A 27,639-nucleotide genomic window follows, 5' to 3' on the forward strand; every position below is an offset into this window, starting at 1 on the left:
CTCTTTCTCTTGAAAAGGACGTATGGAGGCTGGAGACCCATCATCGACTTCTCATCCCTGAACAAGTTTGTTCTACAAACTATGTTCAGCATGGAGACAGCAGACACGGTCAGACAAGCAGTAAGACCACAGGACTTCATGTACACACTGGACCTCAAGGACGCATACAGTACTTCCATATCCCAGTACATCTGTCATCAAGGAAGTATCTAAGGATCATCCATGATAGCAGGCAATACCAGTTCAAGGTGCTGTGCTTCAGTCTTCAAACAGCACCTCAGGTTTTCATGAGAGTTTTTACCCTAGTGTCAACCTGGACCCACAGGATTGGCATCTGTCTCCTAAGATACTTGGACAACTGGCTGATCCTAGTAGACTTGGTGGCTACCCTTCTTCAACACCAAAACAGACTCCTCAAATTTTGTCACAATTTGGGGATCGTGGTAAATCTCAAGAAGTCATCCCTGCTTCCATCACAGAGACTTATATACCTAGGCATGATCATCGACGCCAGCCTACAGAAAGTCTTCCCTTCAGACGACTGAATCCAGAGGCCAATGAAGGTGGTAAGTTCCCTCCTTCAATAAGACGCGCTCCCAGCCCAGCAGTGGTTACATCTCCTAGGTCATCTTACATCCCTGGTTTGTCTAGTCTGCAATGGCTGCCTAGGAATCCGATCTCTTCAGTGGCAGCTAAAATCCAGTTGAGGTTAGCACCAGGACTCTATGGATATTCTAGTCCCTATGGGACCTGAGCAGCAGACAGATCTGAGATGCTGAATGGCAGATGAGAATCTCCGCCGAGGAGTCGACCTTCTCCTCCCTCCCCGGGAGTTGATGCTCTTTTCAAATGCTTCAATAAAAAGGTTGGGGGCCCCATATGCTGCACCACACGGCCTCCAGGCTCTGGTCAGAATCTGAAAGGTACCAGCTCATAAATCTCCTAGAGATGAGGACAGCCTTCCTAGCTCCATATCAGTTCCTGGTGGTTCATTCAGTAGTGGCTTACGTAAATAAACAAAGCGGTACCTTTTCACAGCCTCTATGCCATGTAGTATTGGAGATGCTAAGATGGGCAGATAACAACTCTGTTCCTATCAGCTTGCTTCATTCCAAGTAAATGGAATGTGCTCGCGGACAGTTAGAGCAGAGCAACTCAGATAGCGGGCTCCGAGTGGTCCTTGAATTATCTAGCCGCCAACAAAGTCCTGACTTTGTGTGGTTCCTCAACAGTGGACCTGTTTGCGATATCCCTGAAGAACAGGCTCCCACCCTACTGTTCATCAGTCCTGGATCCCCAGGCCCTATGGCAAAATGCATTCCAGCAACGGTGGGACAACATCGACATTTGGGCCTTTCCTACGTTCTTCCTGATGAGAAGGGTGCTCAAAAAGGTGAGATCATCTGCAAACCTAGCAATGTCCCTCATAGCTCCACTATGGCATTATTCAGAATGGTTCCCGGCCCCTCTTAAGCTACTGACGGAAATCACGAGAGAACTCCCTCCACAACACGACCTACTCAGACAACCACACGTGAACATCTTCCACCAAGCCATAGAATCCCTACGGCGTCATGCCTGGAGACTATCCAGTATCTCCTCTCACAGAGGCTATTCACAACAAGTTGCGAAGAGGATGTCTGGATACTTCCGAAAATCTTCAGCTGAAGTTTACCAGGCTATGTGGACTGTCTTCTGTTGTTGGTATTGTAGAAGAGCATCTCTCCCCTCAGTTTCTTGTATAACTTAGGGAGGAAAAGCTCCTCTTGGTCTCGTTGGTGAAAGGCTTCCACTCGTCTTTGAGCCTCACCTTTATGCTGAAAGAAGTTATCATTTCCTCTTCGTTGGAGTTGTTTCTCCTCATACGGAGTTTTGAGCTTACAGTACCTGTTCTCAATAGGAAGCTAGACCACCTCCATGGAATGTGATTTGCATCCTTCAGTTCCTGTAGGGCGCTCCCCATGAACCATTATGCCAGGCATGAGATCTTCACCAGATCTTAAAGACGGTTTTCCTGCTCGTGTTGGCTTTGGCCAAGAGAGTCAGCAAACTCCATAGTCTTTCTTACGACGTCTCCCATTCAAGGGGATGGGGAGAGGTAATGCTTGGCTTCGTCCCCTAATTTATCACCGAGACTCAAAATCTGGGAGTAGCGGATCCTAGATTCAAGCCCTCCCTAATTGGGAGTCTTCATAATGTAAATGATGATCCCCGATCAACTGCTACTTTGTCCTGTGAGGAGTTTGAGGTATGACCTCAAAAGAACCGCAGAAGCTTGCCCCCAAGTGTCAGCACTCTTTGTTAGCACTGGGAAGGTCAAGAAGAGGATCACAAGAACGCTTGGATTCACAAGGTCATAGACCGACCGTTGAATCCTGAATCTTCCCCACAAACAAGACTACTTAGAGCTCATGACATAAGGGGCATAAGTATGTATCCAGTGTCCAAACTCACTACCTGCAAGATGTGACCCACAGGAACATGGAGACATTTTCCATTGGCTCTGTGGTGGCTGCCGAAAAAGTTGTTTAAACACCTCAGTCTTCTGGATAGACAGGTAGCAGATGGTGGAGGGCAGAGGTTACCCGGGATTAAATCTGGGATGAATATTTAAGAATGACTGGCTCTTTCTTTCTTTCATCTTCCCCTCTCTTGGGAAGCTAGCTGGCCGCCTCTGTTTGCAGGTAAAACCATTTCCCTTGTGTAACGTAGTATAGAAGTAAATACTTGTTATGTCCCTATACCCCATGGCGAGGTGGGATTTGGTAATGTCTGTGGTTGGTTCTTAGATTCCTATGTTTCTGAGAATTCTTACCAAGACTAGTCACACTGCTAGTATCACACAATCACATAGATTGCTCAGGCTGTTAAAGCATGTTATTGCACATATTTTAGTGAGGTTTTAAAGGTCTTTAAAGGCTGCTCATGAATGGCAGAGGAAAGGAACAGTGACATTGCCCTATCAAGCAGGACAATGATCAGTGCCCGAGCCCCCTCTCCACCCAAGCTAGGACCAAGGAGGGCCAGGCAATGGCTGCTGATGACTCAGCAGATAGACCTATAGGCTCCCCCCCATCCTTAGCTCCCAAGGACGGTGAGATTGCAGTGACCAAAGGACCTAACGAGTTTGAGTGGGACTCGAATCTGTCTGGCATTCACTAGGCAAGGATGCTACAACCAGGCCACCACTTGTCAGGGTTTTATCCTTTATACATGTGATTGTACGGGAAAGACCCTAGGTCAAAAGCCAGTCAGTTGGTGAGCACTTCCACCCACCCAAGGAATTGCAGTGTGGATCAGGCAAGAAGTGTTAATTAAAAGACTCAGAATTGTATCGTAGTTACGAAAAATACGAATTAATGTACAGTACTTGTAAATTTTGTGATTTATCCCTACACAAATACAAACCCTCATCCTTTAATAGGAGACTTATCCATAGGTGGGAGGAAATTCCTATAACCAAACTGGCTGGTTTAAAATCTTGGATATTCAGACCTGAAGAGTTGCAATAGTGTTGACTCCACCTCTTACCAACCTGAGAAGAAATGGTCAAATGATAAGCTAGGTTTCTGTTCAAGGACAGATAGTTATGGAGGAACCTATATCCTTTCAGGATACAGTATAAAGCTTGGAAAGTGATGGGTTTACATTTCTGTCCATCCTTTCCCTCGTAAGGAGGATGGGCGGATATATCTCTATATCTATTGATACAAAATAGTTACTCTGCATGGATGCTTACCTGCATCAAGTCCGTTCCAGCGAATAATGGAGCCACCACTGCACCCTAAGGGAGAGGAAAGAAAATAGGCAAAAAAGGACAGCCATTCTTACGTCTCATTACTAGACTCAAGCCACAACTGCTACGTTAGCCATTGCTATGTTAGACTAAATACAGTACTTCTTGCACTCTACACAACCTGCTGAGCAACTACTACAGGTCCCAGTGAGAACGTGGCAAAAGACTTGTGAGTTTACCTCAGGTAGTGGTCTGTGAAGGTTATCTGGTATTTCCATACTTCAGCCTTCAGCACTTGCACAACTGATAGGATCTTCTTGAAGGCTAATGTCACACTAATCCCTCTGACTTCATGAGCATACAGTACATTTGAATGGTTTCTTCTAAGCCCTCCGTTAGAGGAGGATGGCATTCTTCATATTGTTTCTCAAAGCCAGAAGATGGTGTTTCTGTAAATTTTCTTCTTATATCCATCCACCTGAGCTTATTATAAACAAGTTTTGAAGCTGCAGTTTAAAGGAGTGAGTTCATTTCAGGCAATGTCTTAGCTCCCTCACAGGCCAAAGAAGCAGATCATCTGTCCCATTCCAGTGAAAAGATGGAGAAGGACTCAAAACTGGGGTCATCAACGGCCAGATTCTGACTTTTGACATACTCTGACACGAAGTTGAAGCAGATAATATTAAAGGTCCTGTGGAGTTCACCAACTCACTTTGCCGTGGCCAGGGCAAGCAAAAAAACCATCTTCAGTATCAGATCTCAGTCTTATGCTTGCCTTTAAGGCTCATAAGAGGACCTTTTTGAAGAACCTAGAACTTACATGATATTCCAGGCAGGGTATTTTAGCTCTCTTGGTGGGCAAGATTGCTTGAAGTTCCTTATGAGCATAAACTATTCCCACAATGAAAAAAAGTCTGAGCCCTTCAGTCTAAAGACCTGGCTCATCATGGTTGATGTATAGCCTTTTACTGCTGAAACTGAGAGGAGCTTCTCCCAACAAAGCTTCTCCCAGCAAAGCTATTATTTGGATAGAGGCTCCAACCTGAGGAGCACCTCTTCTATGACACCAATAGAAGATGGCCAACTATGCCTGGCAGACGGCTACATAGGATCATTGAAGGTATTTGGACATCTTATGTGCAGCGCCATTCAAAAAGTCTTTCACTCAAGGAGGTGCTGGATAGTCTCCAACCGTGAAGTTACAGAGACATACCAAGTTATGGTGCCTCTGCATGTGGGGCCATTTGGGTAGTTCTCTTGGTATCTTGACAAGGAGCATTCGGCTTGTGGCCATTTGAGAGCCACCACGGTTGCTCTGAGATTCAGAGTTATAGGTTTTGTATTTACTACATTTTTAGTTAGGCAAAACAGCAGAAAAGCATAAATGTTTAGGTTGTCCCATTGGTCATGAAATGCATCCTGTAGTGCTATTGATGTGTCAGGAGCTGGTGAGCAGAAGACTGGTAGTGTTTGGGGTTAATGTGCTCTGTAGTATCCAAAGAACTTTGCTGTAAAAGGTTAGACTGTGTTATCCAAAGGACTCTCTGGTAAAAGGCTAGAACAGGGAATCCAATACAGCATAAATACCAAAGAAATATTGAAGCTCACCACATTTGAGTCTTACAAAAAAACTTGTCCATTGAAATTTGGTTTTGTCTTCTCAGGAGGTTTCAAGAGTGCAACATTGTTTGGTGATTCCAAGCAACACCATTACACCTCTGTATATCAGTCCTTTCCTTAAAATTACCAAACCATCCATGGCTGACGTTAAACACTCCGTACTATCTTCACTCATTTTTGCCTTCTTACAAATCATAGCCTCTGAAACACCATTGCCAGCTCACTTTTTTTTATCCAAATAGACAAAAAATTTTCAATTTGTTCTGATATTTCTGATATTTATTTAGGTATAGATTTTACCTCTACATCGATAGCTGAATTGATAGAATCATATTTTTCACAATTGGCAAAATTGTGATTCCCGACATACTGAATGACACCTCAAGATTAGTGACAGGCATTCCACTCTCACTTAAGGATTATTTTTCTTCTCTTGTAATTCTAACCAGTTTTTCTCTTGCATGGGTTTTCTCACTAACCGGTTTAGAACCCAAGATTAACAAATTCACTAAAAATTTATTTTAAAATACCCTTCAAAACCTGAAAAATCATAGTTTTAGCGAGGGTCCCGAACTATATTAGAGCTATAGGCTGACTGAGGTGCAGGTTTTTTTTTTTCAGGTGTGAATGGCGTAAACAAGGATATAATTGATTCATCTTGCCCCATACAAGTTCTAGTTAGTCGTATTTCAAACAAGACGATATATAGCTAGACTTTTTCTCATCAAACAGGACATACAGTATACCTACTGTAAAGTACCAAATTCTAAAGTGGTTGTACACCAAGGTTGTATTGTATTAGGAATTAGTGTGTAAAGACTTCTTTTGAATTATCTATTTTCAAAACTAATTCCATTGATTGACTACTAATGAATGCAGTAAAATTAAGTAAGTTACAATCTTATACAGTATACTTTATTCATTTTATTATACAGCCCACGGACCCTGAGAACCAGAAACGGCGAAATGAAAGCTGGTCTGCTTTAGAAAGCTTGTACAAAAGTGGTAAAGTTCGAGCAATTGGGGTCTCCAACTATAACATCAGACACCTTGAAGATTTACTCAAGCATTGTACTGTCATACCTCATATTAACCAGGTAAGTAATTTTGTACTTTGTAATTGCATGTGATTTCGTTTTATACTAATACCAAGAATTTTTGTTTTACTGAAGTTCAAATTTGCATAAACGGATTTTGAGCGAAGCGAAAAATCTATTTTTGGGTGAGGTAGCCATGTCGTCCTCATGGAAGTTCCTTCTTAGTAGCTTCCTTGGTTATATTTGACTACAGTGATATATCCCAGAGAATTTTACAGTAAAGGTATCCAGAATTCTAACTCCTGAAGCGAGTATCCCTTATATTTCTAAAAGGGATATCGCATTATATCAGAGGACTTATTCTTGACACGTCGTATAGCTATCTACACCCCTAATACCGTTTACGCTTCAAGAGGGGAAAGTCGCAAGAATTATAGGAGAGCCGTTATTAAGGCAATACTCCTACTGTACTGTAATTGGGCGCCAGCCCGCCTCTGTGCGGCGCCATCTAGTCATTCTTTGTAGCATTACTTAGGTGTTACAGATACAGTATATTAGGGAGGGATTCATTATCCTTTGTCAAAAAAAGGGTGGGTCCATCAGGACGACATGGCTACCTCACCCAAAAATAGATTTTTCGCTTCGCTCAAAATTTGTTTTTTGGGCTCAGGCCATGTCGTCCTGATGGAAGTTTACCAGAGCATTAATGTATTGTGGATTTTCAATAGTGCCAGTCATCTCAAGATAAATTTTCCTTGGTCGTCTGGACCTAGAGACACTTGATGTTACCGTTATACATCATTCAGCTGATCATGGACTATGTCAGTGCTTCCTGCCCCCTACAGGGAAGAGTCTGGGAAGACTCTAGGAAAAAACCCGAGGATTGTGAGTTCAAGGAACAATTTAGCAAACAAGTTTGTATATTAGTGTCCCCATATACATAAAGCATAGTTTGTACTCTGAATGGAATTGATCTGTATAGGTTACAGATACCTCCCGAGTCTGTTTGTTCATAGAGACAGATAGACAGGTTTACATTCGTGTAGGAAACCTTAATTCAATGAGGTAAACAAGTTAGTACAATCAGTCAATACTAGTGACTGAACTTAAAAGCATAACAAATTATCTGAAGAATGTTTGCTTGGAACAGTAATAACATTAGTTCCGAATATTTTTCCAAATTTAAAGAGGATAAAAAGATGCTCTGACACCCTTTATTGAATGGTTTAGTATATTTGGGGCGAAATGAGACGCAAAGATTCCTACTATTGTTTATTACAATAGAATATAGAAATCATGGTTGTAACATTTACAATCAATCAAATTTTTCGCTGAAAATATCTGTAAAAGCATACTGTAATTAGTAATAACAGAAAAATTTTATAAACTTTCATCTGAAAAGGAAACACAAGCCACTCTATGGGAAATATGGAATACTGTATTTCACTTTGGATTCTGTTGTTACAAGGAACACTTGCATACGAATATGCATGGCACATGTGTCAGTCTATTATGCTTAATGTCACCCGTGTAATTAGAACAGTCTATAGTGTCATGCACTAGACACATCACTCCACATGATACACCATAAGAGTCTATCAAGTACACCCTACACTAAAAGTCCCAAATAGTGCACTGTTCTTCGCAGAGATTAAGCAGCAGGTTTTAGTACACTACCTGCTGCCACCACAAAATGTTTGATCTCCTGTAGTTGTTTCGCGTAGTGCTTGAAGAAGACCCTGGATGACTTCCATCCAGTGTAAGCGTGAAGACTTTCAAACGACATAGTTTGAAAGAAATTTAGAGACGAAGCAACTTTTCTCGGATCATGACCTGCGGGTGTATTGTCTGGATTCGCTCTGCGAATGAAATAGGTGATCTTCGCCCTTAGTTGTTTCAAGGATAATGTCGAACCTGATGTTTCTCCCCTGAAAAGCTGACCTCCCTTAAAGTCTGAAGTTCTACGAAGATAGACCTTTAGGCATTCCACTGGGCATAGGGATGCTTCTTCCTTCAGAGGGCAGATTCTCCAGGGACCCCACCTCTTAGTGGGCAGCTCGTTCTTGGCGAGAAATGTTGGGTCCGGAAAAAGGTTCAGTTCTCCGCAGTCTGTGAACTGAATGTGGCCATCATCCCTCGAGAGGGCCACTATTTTGCTAACTCTGGCTCCTGAGGCTAGTGCAAATAAGAATATCACCTTTTGAGTCAAGTCTTTTAGAGAGCAATCTTCGTTGTTCAAGGTTGATGCTAAGTGAAGAACCTTATCCAAGGACCATGAAATGGGCTTTGGAGGGGCTGCGGGCCGAAGTTTAGCACAGGCTTTAGGAATCTTGTTGAAGATTTCGTTGGAGAAATCTACCTGGAAGGCGTACAGCACGGGTCTGGTTAGGGCAGATTTGCATGTAGCAATCGTATTGGCTGCTAACCCTTTTTCATGGAGATGGATGAAGAAGGATAAACAGAAATCCATAGTAATCTCCTTTGGTTTCTTTGCCTTGACAAAGGTGACCCATTTTTTCCAGAAAGACTTGTATGTCTTCTCGTTTTGACTTTGACTTGTATTCTTCTAAGAAGTTAATACTGTCCTTGGAAATCCCAAACCTTTTCTTGACTGCTAAGGTGAGAAAATCATGAGATGAAGGTTCCGGGTTTTCTGTGATGAAGCTGAGACAGTCGATTTCTGCACTTGTTGAGTCAGAACTGGATCCGGCAACGGGATCAGCTTCAGGCGTAGTTCCATTATCAGGGGGAACCAGACGCTGTTGGGCCACTTGTGGGCCACTGTTGCTGCCGTTCCGTGAAAGGATCTCAGTTTGTTGAGGACTTTCAGCAGAAGGTTGGTTGGAGGGAACAGGTAGATCTTGGACCATCTGTTCCAATCTAGGGACATTGCATCCGTTGCTTCCGCTAGAGGATCCTCGTACGGGGCTACATACCAGTGTAGCTTCTTGTTGTCGCTCGTTGCGAAGAGGTCTACTTGCAGTCCTGGGACTTTGCGTAAGATGAAGGAGAATGAGCTTGCGTCTAGGGACCATTCTGACTCTATCGGGTTGAACCTAGATAGAGCGTCCGCCGTCACATTGCGGAACCCTTGAAGGTGAACTGCTGACAAGTGCCATCTCTTCTTCTCTGCTAGCCGGAGGATGGCCAATATTATTTGATTGATTTGAGGCGATCTCGAGCCCTGTTGATTTAGGCATCTCATTACAACCTCGCTGTCTAATACCAGTCGGATGTGGATTGAGCAGCGAAGTTCCAGTTTTTTCAGTGAAAGAAAAACTGCCATGGCTTCCAGAAAGTTGATGTGGAAGGTTTTGAAGAGGGAAGACCAGGTTCCTTGGACTTTCCGATGGTGAGAATGGCCTCCCCACCCTTCCTTCGAGGCATCCGTGTGAATGGTGACTGACGGTGGAGGCGGTTGTAAAGGTACCTTCTTCTTTAGATACTTGGCCTCTGACCATGGCTTTAGATCTCTTCGAGCGTTTGATGCGTATTTTCTCCAAACTCCTGATGCATCTTTTAATTGAGCTATCAATATTGGGTCTGTCACTGAGGCGAACTGGAGAGACCCCAACACTCTCTCCTGTTGCCTTCTTGATATCCTGGCGGATTGAAGGAGTCTCTTGACAGATCCTGCCATCTCTCTCCTCTTCTTTGATGGAATGGAGAGGCAGTGTGACTGTAAGTTCCAGTGGACACCCAGCCACTGGAACTTCTGAGCTGGAGATAGTCGAGACTTTTCCAAGTTGATCTTGAATCCTAGGTGTTCCAGGAACTGGATCACTTCCTTGGAGGCTTGCATGCACTCTTCTTTGGATGCTGCCCACACCAGCCAGTTGTCCAGGTAGGCTACTACCTGAATTCCCTTTAGGCGTAGTTGATGAATGACTGCATTTGCAAGCTTGGTGAATACCCTTGGGGCTATGTTCAGACCGAAGGGCATGGCTTTGAAGACGTATTGTCTTTTCTGTAGCTTGAATCCTAGGTAGGGGGAAACTTGACGGTTGATTGGAACATGCCAGTACGCATCCGTCATGTCTATGGAGACTGTGTATGCCTGTTTGGGCAAAAGGGTCCTTATGTGTTCGAGCGTCAGCATTCTGAACTTGTAGTTCACTATGAACTTGTTAAGTGGTGAAAGGTCCAGAATGACTGAGCTTTTCCGAGTCTTTCTTCGGAACACAGAATAGCCTTCCTTGGAATTTGATGGACTTTGCCCTCCTTACAACTCTCTTGGCTAAGAGTTCCTGAACGTATTCTTCCAATATGGGGGTTGAGTGTTGGAAGAATTGAGGGAAGTTCAGTGGAGTTGTATTCCAACTCCACCCCAGTCCGTTCTTGATTAGGCTGTGGGCCCAGGGATCGAAGGTCCAGCAATCCCGGAAGAGGAGAAGTCTCCCTCTTACCAGTAGCATCTCACTTGGAGTGCTGGTTGGAGGGTTTGCCTCCTTGGCCACGTCCACCTCTGTTGCCCCTACCTCTAGAGGATCCTCGATAGGAACCTCGAGACCTCGGCCTAAAGGTCGTCGATTGCCTTTCAAAGGCTGGGGTGAAGATGGGTGACTGAGTCGCCACTGGTTGGGGTACCAGCTGGAAAGTGGTGGGTGGTTGTGCCACCGTCTGGGGCACCATGGCCACGGGGAGCTGTTATTGTTGTCGAGGACGAGAGGGCACTCTGGGTCGTTTTGTCTTCCTTTTCGGTTGGGGACCCTCTTCAGCGGAAGACTTTCTTTTGGAGGACAAGCCCCACTTGGAGAGGAGATTCCTGTTCTCCGTTGCGGCTTTGTCCACGACCTCTTTAACCACTTCACTTGGGAAGAGATCTTTCCCCAGATGTTGGAGGCTATCAGCTTCCTTGGTTCATGTCTCACCGCAGCCGAGGCGAACACGAACTCTCTGCAAGCCCGGCGGGCTTTAATGAAATTATATAGGTCTTTGGTGACCGTTGCCAAATAAGCTTTGGCAAAGACCATGAACATATCTGGGGCCTCGGGAACACTTGCCATCGTCTCTAATCCGGTTTGTAGAGACATAGAGGCGGTAAGTCGTTCTTTGGTCTCCTGCTCCCTGCGCAGGTGAAAGTCCGACAACTTTGGGAGGTCTTCACCGAACTGACGTCCGGCAATGTCAGCCTCCAGCTTCCCGACTGAGAAGGTGTAATAGACATCCTTCCAGTCTGCATCGTCAGATGGTAGGGCAAGGGAAAAGGGTTTACACTCCTCGAGTGTAGGACAAGGTTTTCCTGCCTCGACTGCCTTCAAAGCTGCCTTAAACCCTTTCTCCATAAAGAGGAAGGCACGGGAAGAATCAGCAATTAAAGAAGGGTGCTTCTTGCGGAGAGCCGGCACCTTGGAGAGGTCCAGAATGATGACCTCTTTCGGCTCTGTTTCTTCTTTGGAAGAAGGTTCCGTCCTCAGGCGGACGTAACAATCCGGATAGGCCCCTTTGCTGGGCCAGAACTCCACATCATCTACTGGAACAGTACCCAGTTTCTCGGAGAGGAAGATCTTCCCCCCTGTCATCGGCATGTGCTCAGCATACCTCCAAGGATTGATGTCAGAAAAGGCGGGAAGTTCTTTGATGTTTAGCTTCTTGGGGGCTAAACGCGTAGACACGAGCTGGTGCATTTCAGTCCGTAGAGAAGCCTCCTTCTCGGACGACTGCTTTTGCATGTCCTGGAACATGGATAAAAGCGAATGCAGCATATTGGTGATCGAGTTTAGCTGGGGAGCAGAAGAAGAAGTCGACGGAACAGGGCCAGCCACCGTAGCCGAAGAAACCAAAATCGTTTCGGCTTTCTCTTCGTCGTCTTCAGGAGGAAAGACAGTTTCTTGCTCCAGTTCTTCCACTAGGAGACTACGTTCAGTCTCCTCGGAGACAACTGACATGTTGTCTTCTAAATGGATGTCCTTCAAGGCATCGGATACATCAGAATCTACCTGAATCTGGACGAGGGGAATCTCAGGTTGAGCCTGGGGAACAATTGCATCCGAAGATGCCCTAGGGAACAGACAAACCCTCATCTTCTCATTAGTAAGATATGGGCCAGAGGTGTTCTTCTGAAAACCTCTGACCCATTTTCGCAGCGTATCTTTTGCTGCATCCCTTGACTCTGTGGACTTCTGATCATCAATAGCCTCTTTTACCAGTTTGTCACAAACGGTACATACCTTTGGGTCCCAATACTTTAGAGATGCCTTCGTAATTGTGCAGCGCGCGTGGGTCCTGCACATATCATGGCCGCAGAAGTTCTTACTGCGGACCTTGCAGAAATGGTTCCCGCACTCAGGATGCTCCTCCTGTAAACAAAGAAAAGCATATAAGTATTCCGTGAAAATCTCAGATTTTATCATACAGATTCATAAATTTTTATTTAGCTTAGGATAGTGTAAGCTAGAAAAAGGAAAAGACACCCACATGTGCCTCCTGTCCAGCCCATTGCTTTGACCTCCTCCAATATTGAACAGTAAATTCTTGATGAATTACATGGGAAGATAATATCCTTGGATATAAAGTGTAATCTTAACACTGTCTTCCAGGTTCAATTTTGGGAATTTTTTAATAATGGATATCATCCATTAATTAAGCAGAGAGAATCGCTCTCTAGATGTGGTGGTCTCACAATAGGCTGCCCATGAAGCACCTTGTAGGTTGGAAAAAATTTTTTGTATAGGCTACAGTAAAGACCATTGCCGTCAGTACTGTGTGCCTGCCGGCATTGCCCTTGGCTATTGAAGGTATGTACTGCCTTCAAGATAAGGGGCGGCAGGTCGCCGGCAGTTGCTCCGCTGCCGGCAGCCGGAGAGTCCCTCTATCAAGGTGGACCCGCCGGCAGCCGGCGGAAAAAGTCTGTAGACTTTGGATGACCGGCCGCCGGCAGTCAACATGGTTGCTGGCGGCCGGCCAGAGTGTGTGCCGGTTGCCGTTGGGTCGCCGATCAACGGTACCCCATGGCAAGTGGCGGCAGAGCAAACTGACGGGGGACAGTCGTCCGAGATGGCTGCCGGCTGTCGGCCCAGGGTTGATGAAAGATAAAGAAAAAGCGTGGATGGCGGGAAAGCAAAAGGCTCAGTCTTGCAGACCTTCATCCGGAATGAGGGTTCATATGGAAGGGGGAATATATTCGGTCTTCCATCCAACCATAGCCCATCTATATGGTAGTAGGGTCATGGAAGGCAGTCCAAGGGAGGACTGAAGAACACTCTAAAGAAGGAGGAGGATCCCTGCTGGCAGACAGCTCAGCCGGCGGCAGACAGGGAACCTCAAGACAATTCCACCAACTACCCATAGAGTCGATTGTAGAATGATGGCCAGGATGTGTGAAGGCTAGGCCAACACCAAAGGACAGCAGGGGAGGGGCAAGGGTCCTGTAGGTGAGGTAACACCTAGGAGGCACTACCTAACCTAAGAGATTCTGATCCGTAGTAAAGACAACCTTAATGGCCGGGGAATTCAATTCCCCAGGTGGGGTTAGTCTTAAGGGGGGGAACAGAATCTAGTGCCGGAGGCCCTAGGCAAGGGAATAATTCAATTCTTCTGCCTAGGACCTGCCGGTACAGGACTGTCTGCTAGGCCATGGAAAGGAGGAATTATCATATAATGCCTCCAGGGTATGGCCTAGGGAGGTCTAGCCTCCTGCATAGGCAACCTAACCCGACTTGGGAAATCATTTCACCAAGACGGACGGTTGTCAATGACAGACATTCTACTCTGATGTCCCGTTCTAGGCTCAAAACCGACTCAGTGGTTGAGAGAAAGAAACGGGAACACCCCGGTAAAGATTTGCCAGAACACAGTTCAAGGCAAAACCAACCGGAGTTAGCCTAGGCTAGTCAGAGGGAAGAGGAATTGCTCTTAAATCTCGCAAGGAGATTGGTATCGACTTAAAAGGTAAAGGGGGTGTCAGTCTCCACTTAAAAGACGATACAAGAGCAATTGGGGACATGTATGAAAGTATACTAAAGCCCCTAGGCTGGTAGCCTAGGCGCAGTGAGAACCGGTCACCGAAACTCTCTCGTATACTATTTTGGAAGAGGAAAATTTTTATGCAGTAATATCTTAATTGTATAAAATATTGCCTGAGCTTCAATAAAACTTTACCAGGAAGGTTATATCATGCATGAAGTGTGCAGGTGCCTAGGCTAGGAAGCCTAGCACTCGTGGGGCTCGGTCATAATTCAGCCAAATCCACGACTGGGCATAATATAAAAATCCCTAGCTAATTTGCTAAATAGCTATAAGTTATTAAAGCGATAAATGCCGGGAAAGTCGTTCTGGCTAACTAAATGTACATGCAAAGAACGACCGCGTCCATGACGCCATCCGGCTGGCAACAGCTCTTGTTACGTTAATTACGATCTTAATTCGAGGAAAAAACTGGCAAGAGCTTACATTTATACAATTCAAAGATAATACTTAACTTTCCAGAGGCAGATGAGGCTGGGGAAGACATCATCGCAGCAAAACAAACCAAAATAGCGAGAGATAACAGGGGATAAACACCGGTCTAAGGCGCTACAATAGAGAGAATGACTAGATAGCGCCGCGCAGAGGCGGGCTGGCGCCCAATTACAGTACAGTAGGAGTGTTGCCTTAATAACGGCTCTCCTATAATTCTTGCCACTTTCCCCTCTTGAAGCGTAAACGCTATTAGTGGTGTAGATAGCTATGCGACGTTTCAAGAATACGTCCTCTAATATTATGCGATATCCCTTTCAAAATATATAAGGGATACTCGCTCCAGGAGTTAGAATTCTGGATACCTTTAGTAAAATTCTCTGGGATATATCACTGTAGTCAAATATAACCAAGGAAGCTACTAAGAAGGAACTTCCATCAGGACGACATGGCTTGAGCCCCAAAAAAGTGTATATAGTACTGTATTTTGAAGAACAAACATGATTGCATATAAATTGAACCCTTTTATTATTTATAATACCATTATTGACATTTAAAAGACAGTACCTGACTGTTTAGTTGCAGTTATGATAAGCATAAGTAGTAGGTAAATGATGGTAGAACTACCCTATGGTATAGAAAGGAAGCCTTGCCACTCATCCTGCTGACTCTTGACACCTACAGTATGGTTGTAAATGAAGTATTTCTTTATGGTATAAGGTTGCAACCTTCATACCATATCCCATGGATAGTCAGTAGTTTAATTATAGGTTTGCCATTCATTTGTCATCGCCAATCAAAAAACAGTGAAAGGCTAGTTACTTCTGTGTATGCACAGTGATGTGATGTTTGATAAATATAGACATAAAAACTACAAATTTTATATAATTTTTATTTTTCTTAGCCATACAAACCTGAGTCATTTATTATAGGGTAACTACTAATCATGGTTTCTATTGATGGCAAATCAAAAATTTGGTTTATTGCATCATTCTTCATTGCTAGGTAAACACAGCGCATTCCCAAGGAGTAGGAGGAGACTCGCTCACATCTCTTCGCAACACTCATCTTTGGTAAATGACTCAGATTTGTGGTATAGCTAGGAATAATACAAACTATATAAAATTTGTAGTTTATTCCTATGCAGATACTAACTTCTAAGTCTTCCTTAGGAGGGAGGAAGTCTCTATGAAGCTGTTTGTTCTATCAGATAAACTTGTATAGCTCTACGGGACAGAATAACTAGTTGTTCGTGTGATGAGGAACTTCTTTGAGAGACAATATCTTGAAAGAATTAACCTGAGATAATTTCCAACCAGAGTCTGGATTTATGCATAGAACCAAAAACAGGAAAGATCGCAGATCCACTGATGCCATGTGATCGAGGATGGTTTGCTGGCAACTTTCCCCCTGAAGATAGTGAGCTTTCATGTTAGGCCTTAACCAACAGGGTGGCCATGTTCAGAATGAGGAACTTCATTTCTTATCTTAAGGTACCAACAGAGGGGTCGAATAACTTTGTTCATCCATAGACTTCTTGAGAGGTAAGATCACGAAAAAGTCCAAATGAAATTCACCGTATCTGGTTCTCATTATCAAAATAAGAATAAGATAATCCCAGAAAACATAGTATTTTCTGAATTGACCTTGACCTTGGTCTTGTTTGTCAGCTCGCTGGCAACGACGCACTCCCTCAACATGAATTAGCTCAGCCAGCAGAGGGAATATGAAGTCTAAAGTTTCGACCATTTGTCTTTAGTGATAACACCTCTCTCGTCCGCGAATTAGGTTTACTCCTAAGGGACTGCTTTACCTCACCTATGAGTTAGGAATACTCATTGCTTCATCAATCATGACTTGTCCAACCAGCGTCCTGCTGGTTTGGCCCGAAGCGAATTCTAATGCTGGATGGCATAGGACCGCTCGCCAAACTACCGCGGGGATATTTGGGATTGCCGTTCACAGGATTCCAGCTCATGAACAGGTGATCCAAGTTGAATGAAGCGTTTTTCTCCTGCAAGAGCTTACGCAAACAAGTGTGGTTTACAAACCTCATTGAGTGACCAAGGTTGACTACAGGGACAGAATAGTTGCAGTTCGGTCACAAAGACAGGCACATCATCACAGACCCATCCACCTGTGGAGGTGCGATGGTGGGTTTCTATAATTTACACGAAGCCAAACATCCCTTCGGACATCCAAACTCAGGCGTATGTCATCAGTGCATGATTACATTTGTCATCAGAGTCTCCGAGCTTCTACCGTCAACTTTCATGTAGAAAGACTCTGGTAAGCTGGACTCCAGTATTCGACCTCTCCTCCCAGAACAAGTTTGTTCAACAAACCTTGTTCAGAATTGATAATACAGGGTCGGTCAGATGAGCAGTCACACCCGAAGATTTCAACATACACTAGAATGGGGAGGCTTACTGCCAGATTCCAGTTACAGTACTCTATCTTCAAGGAAGGATCTAAGAATCATCCTATAGACCGGTAATACCAGTTGTAAATGTGGTTATTTGGGCTCAGGCCATGTCGTCCTGATGGAAGGTTCCTATAAGTAGCTTCCTAGGGTATATTTGACTACAGTGATATTCCCAGAGAATTTACCTTTAGGTCTCCAGAAATTTAACTCCTGGCATGAATATCCTTAAAATTTCTCTTAAGGATATCGCATAATATCAGGGGACGTATATCTTGATACGACACATAGCAATCTTCACCCCGAATAGCATTTTTGCTTTGAGGGGGAAAGTGGCAAAAATAGAAGGGGAGCCGTTATCAAGGTACCCTTCCTCCGTTACTACTTTGAGAATCCAGATGGTGCTGTACGTTGCCGCCATGTTTATTCCTATAAGTGTAGCGCTACAGCTCAGTGATTTTCCCTATTGCTCTTTTGTGTATGCTCTACTTTTTGGATTTATCATGCAATCTCCAGCCTCTTCTGCCTCTGGAAAGTTGAGTATTTGATCTTTACATTGTATAAATTTTAGTTCTTGCCTCACAGTGAAATTAGGTTAATGTAGTGAGAGAGCTTTTGCCTGAACCGGAGGTGTCATGGGCGCTGTCATTACGCATGAGTTATTTAGTTAGCCTGAACGACTTTCCCGGTATTAATAGCATGAATATCTTGAAGCTATTCAGTCTTCATTGCTAGGAGTTGATTATATTATGCCTATTGTATTCTTGATAGTTTCGGCGATTTAGGTAACTGAACCTTGCTTGCGCTAGGCTTCCTAGCCTATGTGTTTTAGTTTACATTCAGGCATAATATAATAGACATTCCTAGTGTAATAACAATTAAATGAAGCTATTTAGGAAATTTATACGTGTAAGATACATTGATTGCATCTAAATATTCCTCCTCTGAGATCGTATTCGAGAGAGTTTCGGTGATTAAGGTAGTAGATTCTCACCCGCCACTAGGCTAGTAGCCTAGTGGCTTTAGTATACTTTCATACATGTTCCTCGGTTACCCTCGTGTATCGTTTTATCAATTCAGGCGGAGATAGATATCTCCTAGAATTATCACATAAACCGATACTCATCTCCAGTGGAGATTTAAAGGTAATCCTTCCTTCCCTCTGAGCATAGCCTTAGGCTACAACCCTAGTTGATCTTGCCTCGAGTAGACACTCAAGCATGACTAGGCTAGGGTTTTCTGTCTCTTCCCTTAGTCGCAGATAGCAGGTTTTGGGTTTCGGTCAGAACCTCAGAGTATAAAGTCTTTTGCCGGCAGCTGGCCCGCAGGGTGAATAGTCATTCCTTCGCCGGACTAGGCTGCCGGCATAGGAGGGTAGACCTCCCTAGGCCGCACTTGAAGTGGTTGTATGATGCCGCCACCTTCTCCCTGCGGTCTAGTAGACTAGTCCTGTGCTCGCAGACCCTAGGCTGAAGAATAGATATTCTTCTGCCGCCTAGGATGGCGCCGGCACTGGAACTCTGTATCTCCCTTGTTGAGAGGAGGCGGCAAGTTTGCTGCCGTCCTCTTAACTGTATTGGCAGGCCCTAGGCTGGAGAATAGATATTCTCCTGCCGCCTAGGATGGCGCCGATACTGAAACAGAGTTTCTTAAGGGTGTGGAAGGACCAGCAACCCTGCTGGCTCCTTCCACACCTCATACAGGACCCTTTTCCCTCCCCCCTCTGTCCTTTAGTGATGGCCTAGCCATCGCAACCCTTTGGCCATCGTCCTACAATCTCACTGCTTGCCGGCAGGTTGTGGGGCCAGCTGGGGCTCCTACATGCAGTGGCTTAGTCACTCAGCTTTCCCTTATGGACGCAAGGCTCCGGGAAAGGCTGGGCCGGCTGCCGGCAGGAGACCCCTTTACTGTAGAGTGTTCTTCAGTCCTCTCTTGGACTGCCATTCACATACCAGTGCCCGGCAGAGACCGGGAATGGTTTGTGTTTGGGTGGAAGCCTGAATGATACATTCTCCCCTTCCATTTGAACCCTCATTCTGGAGGGAGGCAGTAAGACTGAGTACTTCTACCCTTATTTACTGTTAATACACATTCAATAAGGTACCCTTCACTCCTTGCTTTCTCTCTCTATCGGCTAGTGCCGCCGGGTACTAACCTGGCCCGCAGGTGCCGGCCGGGTTGATGCTGCCGGCCACTACCCCAGCCGGCTGGACTGTGCCACCAGGTGCTAGCCTTACCGGCTACATGCCAGCTAAAACTACAGTATATGACTATACAGTAGCCAGTATATTTGCAGTATAGATCATACTGCAGACAGAAAACTATAGTATAAATTTTACAGTAGTTATTTTCCAACATACCCTGTGTATCCATGCACAGTCTGTTGTGGAGATTTATTATATATGGGAAGAAAATATTCCTTTCCACATACTGATAGATGATCAGTTACAATTTACGGTCATTATTAAAACCTTTGGAAAGTCAGTGTTAAGTTACACTTATCTATCCTTACAGGTTAGAATTCTTCCATTGGGTTTCCTGAATAGGAAAACTCTAGGTTTTAATTTTGGGGGAGGTCGCAGCAATTGGCTGGACAGGAAACACAAGTATGTGTCTTTCCTAATTCTTTTTTAGCTTGTCTATCCTAAGCTATATGCAATAAATATGCAAAAATATTAATAATAATATTTATGTAGTTTATCAGGTGAGATGAACTACCGCATACTCATTTAGTTTTCCTCTCTTTACAGGTGGACCACCCTAAGTGCCTGAGAGTCTTTTGCAACGTGAGGAGCAAGGACTTCTGTGGCCATGTAGAGTGCAGGGCGCACTCTCTCTACTCCATCTCCAAGGCACCTCTAAAGTACTGGACCCCCAGGACTGCAATGTGTGCAAAGCCTTGGTTACTGAGGCTTTTGATGACCCCAAGACAACGTAGTCAAGGGATGCAGCACGGAGTAAGCTGCGCAGATGGGTTCGTGGCTTTCAGAAAAATGCCACGGGGCCTTACCTTCCAAATGAACGGATGCGTGCCTATCTGTTCCCTGAGGCAACTGTGGATGTAGTTATACTACACCCTCAACCTGAGATCCCCTGCGTCCAGATTTCCGTAGATACGGATGTTTCTAACGCGATGAAGGACATCCACCTAGATGAGAGGATGTTGGAGGTGTCTGAGGACACCGAGAAAGACCTTGCGGAGGGTCTAGAAGAGGAGTCTACCCTGGCTCCTGAGACTGAAGAGGATGACATCGAATCGGAGTCCGCTTCGTTGTTTCCGGCCCCAGAACCAGTACCCTCTACGTCTTCTGCTCCTCCATCGGACGACATGGGTAAAGCTTTGGCTAGTCACGAGGCCTTACCTTCCAAATGAGCGAATGCGGGCCTATCTATTCCCTAAGGTATCTGCGGATGCCATCATACCACAGCCTCACCCTGAGATCCCTTGCGTCCAGATTTGCGTAGATACGGATGTCTCGGATGCGATGAAGGACATCCATCTTGATGAAAGGATGTCAGAGGTGTTAGAAGACACTGAAAAGGACCTTCTTGCAGGAGGTCAGGAAGAGGAGTCTACCTTGGCTCCTGATACCGAAGAGGATGAAGTCGAATCGGTTTCCGTTTCGTCGGTTCCAGCCCCAGAACCAGTGCCCTCTACTTCCTCTGCTCCTCCATCTGATGAGATGGGGAAGACTCTGTCTACCCTCATGTCAATGATGGAGAGGTTTCAGAAGCAGAGTGAAGAAAGGGAAGCTGCATTGCGGAAGGAGATACATCAGCTTGCAGCATCCCGTGGGTCTCACAAGAGACTCAACGTGAAGGACCTTCCTTCATGTTCTGACGTGAACCTGTGGAGGCATGCAGAGTACATGCCTATGACAAACGGGAAAATATTAATTTCAGAAAAGCTGGGATCCGTCCTCATCGAAGATGTTGACTTTTGGCCTAGCTTTGAGTCTTATCCAGACTGCTTCGTCTGTCTGAAGGCTGAACTTGTTTCGAAGGAGGAGACAGAGCCGAAAGAGGTCATAGTGCTTGACCATGCAAAAGCTCAGGCTTTATTGGCTAGCAGTTTGAAGGACAAGGGCTTCACTAACTCTAAGGTGCCAGCCCTGAGTAAGAAACATCCTTCCTTTCTTGCTCCAGCTACTCGGGCCTTTCCCTTTACGGATAAAGGGTTCAAGGCTGTAATGAAGGCAGTAGAAGCAGGGAAACCTTGTCCAAAAAACAATGGTTTAATTTTGGAGTGTCCTTCTCCTAGAAGAGCTGCTTACCATAGTTAAAGAGTCTCTTCTACCCTTACCAAGAGGAAAGTACACTGAACAAATTGCAGTACAGTAATTAACCCCTTGGGTGAAGAAGTGTTAAGTATCTCATTGTTGTCAGGTGTATGAGGAAAGACGAGAATATGTAAAGAATAGGCCAGACTATTCTGTGTAAGTGTAGGCAAAGAAAAAATAAGCCATGACCAGAGAGAGGGATCCAATGCATTATTGTCTGGCCAGTCAAAGGATCCAATACCTCTCTAGTGGTAGTATCTCAACCCGTCTCTAGTTGAGATTTAAGGGTAATCTCTCTTTCCCTCTGAGTGTAGCCTTAGGCTACAGCCCTAGTGGGTCGTGCCTCGAGTTTTCATTCAGGCATGACTAACCTAGGGTTTTCTGTCTCTCCCCTTAACCACAGAGAGCAGGATTTGGGATTCGGTCAGAACCTCAGAGTATTTAGTCTTGTGCCGACAGTCGGCTGGCAGGGTGAATAGTCATTCCCCTGCCGGCTAGGCTGCCGACATAGGAGGCTAGCCTCCCTAGGCCGCACCTGAAGTGGTTGTATGATGCCGCCACCTGCTCCCTATGGTCTAGTAGAATAGTCCTGTGCTCGCAGACCCTAGGCTGAAGAGTAGTTATTCTTCTGAGGCCTAGGATGGTGCCGGCACTAGAACTCTGTTTCTCTCTTGTTGGGGGAGACGGCATTGCTGCCGTCCCCTTAACTGTATTGGCAGACCCTAGGTTGGAGAATAGAATTCTCCTGCCGCCTAGGATGGTGCCGATACTAAAACAGAGTTTCTTAAGGGTGTGTAGGACTGGCAACCTTGCCGGCTCCTTCCACACCTCATACAGGACCCTTTTCCTTCCCCCTCTGTTCTTTTGAGATGGCCGAGCCATTGTCTTTCTTTGAGCCGTCATCCTGCAACCTCACATTTGCCGGTGGAATGCGGTGGCCAGCCAGACTCCTACTCTGCAGCTGTTGTCCGGCTGCCTGCAACTATGCCGGCTGATGGCAGCCATGAACACTGCCGGCGGCCATATTTTATACAAACTGTCGGCGGCTATGCAAGCTGCTGGTAGCCATGTCATCTGTCTGCAGCCATGACGGCTGGCGGCTGCTGGCAGCCATGATGGTTGTTGGTGGGAAGTCCCTTCTGTCACTAAGGTTCTTCAGTCCTCTCTTGGACTGTTGGCCACAAGTTCTGTTGCCGGGGTATTAGCCTGGCCGGCGGTAGGCCGGCCAGACCGGCACAGATAGGTGTTGACTCAGCCGGCATTATGCCGACTGTACCAGTGCTGCCGGGTGCTAGCCTGCCGGCTATGTGCCGACCGGACCTTGCCGGCGATAGTACTTGTGGCAGGATGGAAGCCTGAATGTTACATTCTCCCCTTCCATTTGAACCTTTTTTCTGGAGAAAGGCAGTAAATTAGACATTTACATCCTTAATTGGTGTATACATACACAGTAATAAGGCAGCCTTCACTCCATGCTGTCTCTCTCTCTCTTTTAGCTAGCATGCTGGCTGCGCTGACAGGGACTAGCTATGCCGGCTATATGCCGGCTGAATTACAGTACAGTATATGTTTATACAGGTAGTCAGTATATTTGCAGTATAGGATATACTGCAGATAAAAAATCTATTGTATATATTATACTAGTAGTTATTTTCCAAAATATCTTGGGTATCCTTGCCCAGGTGTTTGCTGAGACCAATCCTATATTGAAAGAATAGAATTTCTTCAATATTCTGATTAGAATTCAGTTTTCATATTACCCTACAATATTAGGTATTTTAAAGGGCTGGTGGTATTACACTTCTAACCCTAAAAGGTTAGAACCCTTATCCTTGATTTCCCTGATCAGGAAACTATGATTTTAATATTGTAAGGGAAGGTCACAGCAAATGGGCTGGGTAGGATACACAAATATATGTCTTTTATATTTCCTAGTCCAGTCGGCAGCACACTGGCTAAACTACATTATATATAGTTATACAGTAGTTAGTATTTTGCAATATAGTATATACTGCAAACAGAAAACTATAGTATGATTATACAGTAGTTAGGTTCTAACATATTTTGGGTACTCTTGTGCGGGCTTCTGCTGGGACCGTTCCTATATTGAAAGAACAGAATTTCTTCAATACTCTGATTAGAAATCAGTCATCCTTACCCCACAGTGTTAAAGAATAAAAAGGGGCAGTTACTTGTACACTTCTCTACCCCTTGGGGTTAGAATCCTTTTGTTAGAGTTCCTTGATAGAGGAATCTCCTCATAGTTAATACTGAGGGGAGGTAACAGCATTTGCTTGCAGGGGATACACAAGTATGTGTCTCCCACTATCCCTTTCTAGCTTACTATCCTAAGCTATTTTAGTTAAAAGATGACTTTTACATATTGCTTATCGGTGAGATAATCAATTGTATACTCATTCTGCTTTCCTTTCTTTACAGGAGGAACCCCAGATGACATGTGTTGCAGTCTTCTGCAATAACAAAAGTACTTTTATGGTCATAATACCTGCAGGTTCCATGCCCCATGCAATATTATTTCCGAATCCCTGCATTATTGGAACCCTCAAGTTTGCAATGTATGTCGGGCCTTAATGTCCGAAGGTTTCGAGAATCCCAAGTCGATGGAGTCTAGGGATGCAGCTCGTAACAAACTACGCAACTTTGTGAGAGGTTTCCAGAAAATCTCTCCGGGACCATACCTACCTAATGATATGATGCGTAACCTACTATTCCCAAAAGCAAGTAAGGAAATAGTGGTAACCCAGGCAGGATTCACACCTCCCTACGGCCAGGTAGCCCTTGGGACGGAGGGCAGGAAGCCCCCACGGGAAGAGGTGGATAATGTCGTGTTGGAAGTGCTTCCGTCCGTGCCGGCTCTGGAGCCATTAACATCGACATCTTCATCCTCAACCCCTCTATTAGACGAAATGGACCAATTGTGGGTCTAATAGAAAACTTTCGCAAGCAAGGCGAAAATGAGAAAGCGAAATGCAAGATAGAGCTTTGTGAAGCTCCACTTGTCGCTCCCCAAGGGTCATACAAACGACCCAGAGACCAAGACCTTCCGACATGCTCCAAAACCAATCCCTGGAGGTTTGCGGAGCTTATGCCGATTTTAAATGGCAAACTCTACATCTCGGAGATGGGTGCTGTTCCTTTGGACAAAATCCAGTTTTGGCCAAGCTTTGACGCTTTCCCTAATTGCTTCATTCGACTGAGACATGAAACAACGTCAAGAAAATAAACGGAACTGAAGGAGGTCATGATTCTCGACCATGATAAGGCACAGGCTATCTTGTCAAGTAGCCTGAGAAAGGCGGGTTACTCGGTGTTGAAAGTATTCACACTAAGTAACAGACACCCTTCCTTTCTTGCTCCTGCTTTAATATCATTCCCCTTTACGTGGAAGGCATTTGAATCTGTTGCCAAGGCAGTGGAGGCAGGTAGACCATGTCCTGCACTCGAGGAGTGCAAGCCTCTGTCACTAGCCTTTCCCAGGCAGGAGAAGGATTGGAAGGAAGTCCACTTAACCTTTTCAGTAGGAAGACTAGACGCGGATGTTGCTAGACGACAGTTTAGCTAGAATCTCCCTAAACTTTCTGAGTTTCTTTTGAGTAAGGAACAAGAAACAAAGGAGAGGCTTGCAGCCTCCCTATCCCTACAGAACTGCATAGAGTTGTGTTCAGCCCGCCAAAGTACCCCAGACATGCCCATGGTCTTGGCCAAAATGCATATGGCCACCTTAGTAAAAGACCTTTATGCCTTTATGAATGCTAGGAGAGCCTGTAGAGAGTTTGTGTTCACTACCGCAAAAGTGAAACACGAAACCAGAAAGCTGATATCTTCCAATATCTGGGGTAGAGATCTCTTTCCAAACGAGGTAGTTAGAGAGGTGATTAACCCTGGATAGGTACGGTCCTCGGACACCCCTTTAAGGGTATACTCGGACGCGAACGACCCCGACGCCAAAAAAAATTCTTGAAAAATCAGTTTTTGCAGTAACCTCCTTTTTTCTTTTGCCAAAAAAAACTTCAATGAATGCTTAAAACAACTGTAAAGATAAATACTACTCATCTGCAGAAAAACTATTTATTATAAATATTTTAAAAAATTAAGTAGAAAAAAAAAAAGACCTGACATAAAAATTCATAAAAAAAAAGTTTATACATATATACACAAATCCTTTTAGGAATTGATTCTTGAATGTTTAGGACACATCTTGATGTATTTTGGATGAAGTCAGACCCATGGAGGTGAAGATCTGAAATGAGAAAAAAAGGGTAACTTTTTTTGGCCAAAACAAATTGTCCAAATTTCATGAATTTTTTTGGGTACCCAAATGAAATAGGAAGTGGCTAATTTTTTTAGGGAATAAACATATGTTATCCTAAAATAGAAATATGTAAAAAAATCTTCATTATTTTGTAAATTACATTTATATCAGGGGCCATATCTAAAGGTAATTTTTTGAGTACTTGGAAATTTCGTAAAAAAATACATATATTTAATATATAATATGATATTTATGCAGGTAAAAATATACCAAAATATCACAAATTCTATAGGGAACAAGAATATATATAGATAGGGCAGCTTACGCTTCGGATATGTCCACAAAATGGCCGCCAACCACACTGACTCAGACTCCCTAATCTGCCACTTGAAATGTAGGAAGGGTATGTCAATTTCAAGGTGTTATTTACTAATCTAATTATTATTGGATATGCATAAAAATTGTATGGTGGGTTGCTGGATAATTGTCGATTATTTTACGTTTATAAAATTAAAATTCTGACCCAAAAAATTTTTTTTGAAGGGAAATAAAATCGAAAAAAAAAAAATGTAAAACAATATTTTAGCTAAAAAAATTTGATGATATTCAATAAAAAAAAAAGTAAACAAAATTTTCCGACAAATAAACATCTAGAGGAATCATTACTCTGTGATAGTTCCTTAGTACGTAGTAATTTTGAAAGAATTGGGAAAAAACGAAAAAATGGCAATCACCGGAAAATCGAACACATACCTATATATACGCCATATCTGGCTAAAAAAAAGATAGGCATGGGTAGCCAGATCATCTAGAAACACTTTCCAACACTATAAAAATATAAGTTTTGCGACACTACTTGCCAATTCCTTACGGTAACATGACTAAGCAAAAAAATGCAAAACAAATAAAAAGGGGCACTCGTGGAAAAATGGCCATTCTAATATACGGCATTTCAGAAAAAAAAAATTTCAGCCACGTGCTAGGCAAACCATCAAGGCATATTTTCCGACAAATAAACATATAAATGAAATATTACTCTGTGATAGTTCCTTAGTACGTAGTAATTTTGAAAGAAATGGGAAAAAACGAAAAAATGGCAATCACAGGAAAATCGAACACATACTTATATATACGCCATATCTGGCTAAAAAAAAAATTGGCATGGGTAGCCAGATCATCTAGAAACACTTTCCAACACTATAAAAATATAAGTTTTGCGACACTACTTGCCAATTCCTTACGGTAACATGACTAAGCAAAAAAATGCAAAACAAATAAAAAGGGGCACTCGCGGAAAAATGCCCAACATTCTAATATACGGCATCTCAGATAAAAAAAAAAAGACATGCACGTGTTAGCCCAACCATCAAGGCACACTTTCTAACACAAACATGAAAAAAAAAATCAATAATATACGGCAATTCCTTACTACGTAGTAAATTTTTACAAATATTGAAAAAAAAACAGAAATTGGCAACCGCAGTTAAATACCCAATATACCAATAACTACGTCGTATCTGACAAAAACAAAATCACGCATGGGTAGCCAGATCATCTAGACACACTTTCCAACATTAAAAAAGCAAAAGTTTTACGACACTATTTCGCAATATCTTACGGAAAAATGACTTGGCAAAAAAATTAAAAAAAATTAAAAAGGGACACTCGCGGTAAAATGCCCGACATTCTAATATACGACATCTCAGATAAAAAAAAAGACATGCACGTGTTAGCCCAACCATCAAGGCACACTTTCTAACACATAAACATGAAAAAAAATGAATAATATACGGCAATTCCTTACTACGTAGTAATTTTTACAAATATTGAAAAAAAACAGAAATTTGGTAACCGCAGTTAAATACCCAATATAC

General features: G+C 43.9%; 1 protein-coding gene across 2 annotated transcripts in view; it reads left to right on the forward strand.

The window, feature by feature from the left end:
- The window catches only part of LOC137616384 (glyoxal reductase-like), a 418,857-nt gene that overhangs the window by 313,168 nt on the left and 78,050 nt on the right, over window positions 1-27,639 (forward strand). For both annotated transcript variants that reach the window (XM_068346082.1, XM_068346081.1), the window contains one exon: window positions 6,292-6,453. In XM_068346082.1, coding sequence (XP_068202183.1) covers window positions 6,292-6,453 — 162 coding nt within the window. The remainder of the gene's footprint in view (window positions 1-6,291; window positions 6,454-27,639) is intronic.

Source organism: Palaemon carinicauda, chromosome 22 (assembly GCF_036898095.1).
Source record: "Palaemon carinicauda isolate YSFRI2023 chromosome 22, ASM3689809v2, whole genome shotgun sequence".
NCBI lineage: Eukaryota > Metazoa > Arthropoda > Malacostraca > Decapoda > Palaemonidae > Palaemon > Palaemon carinicauda.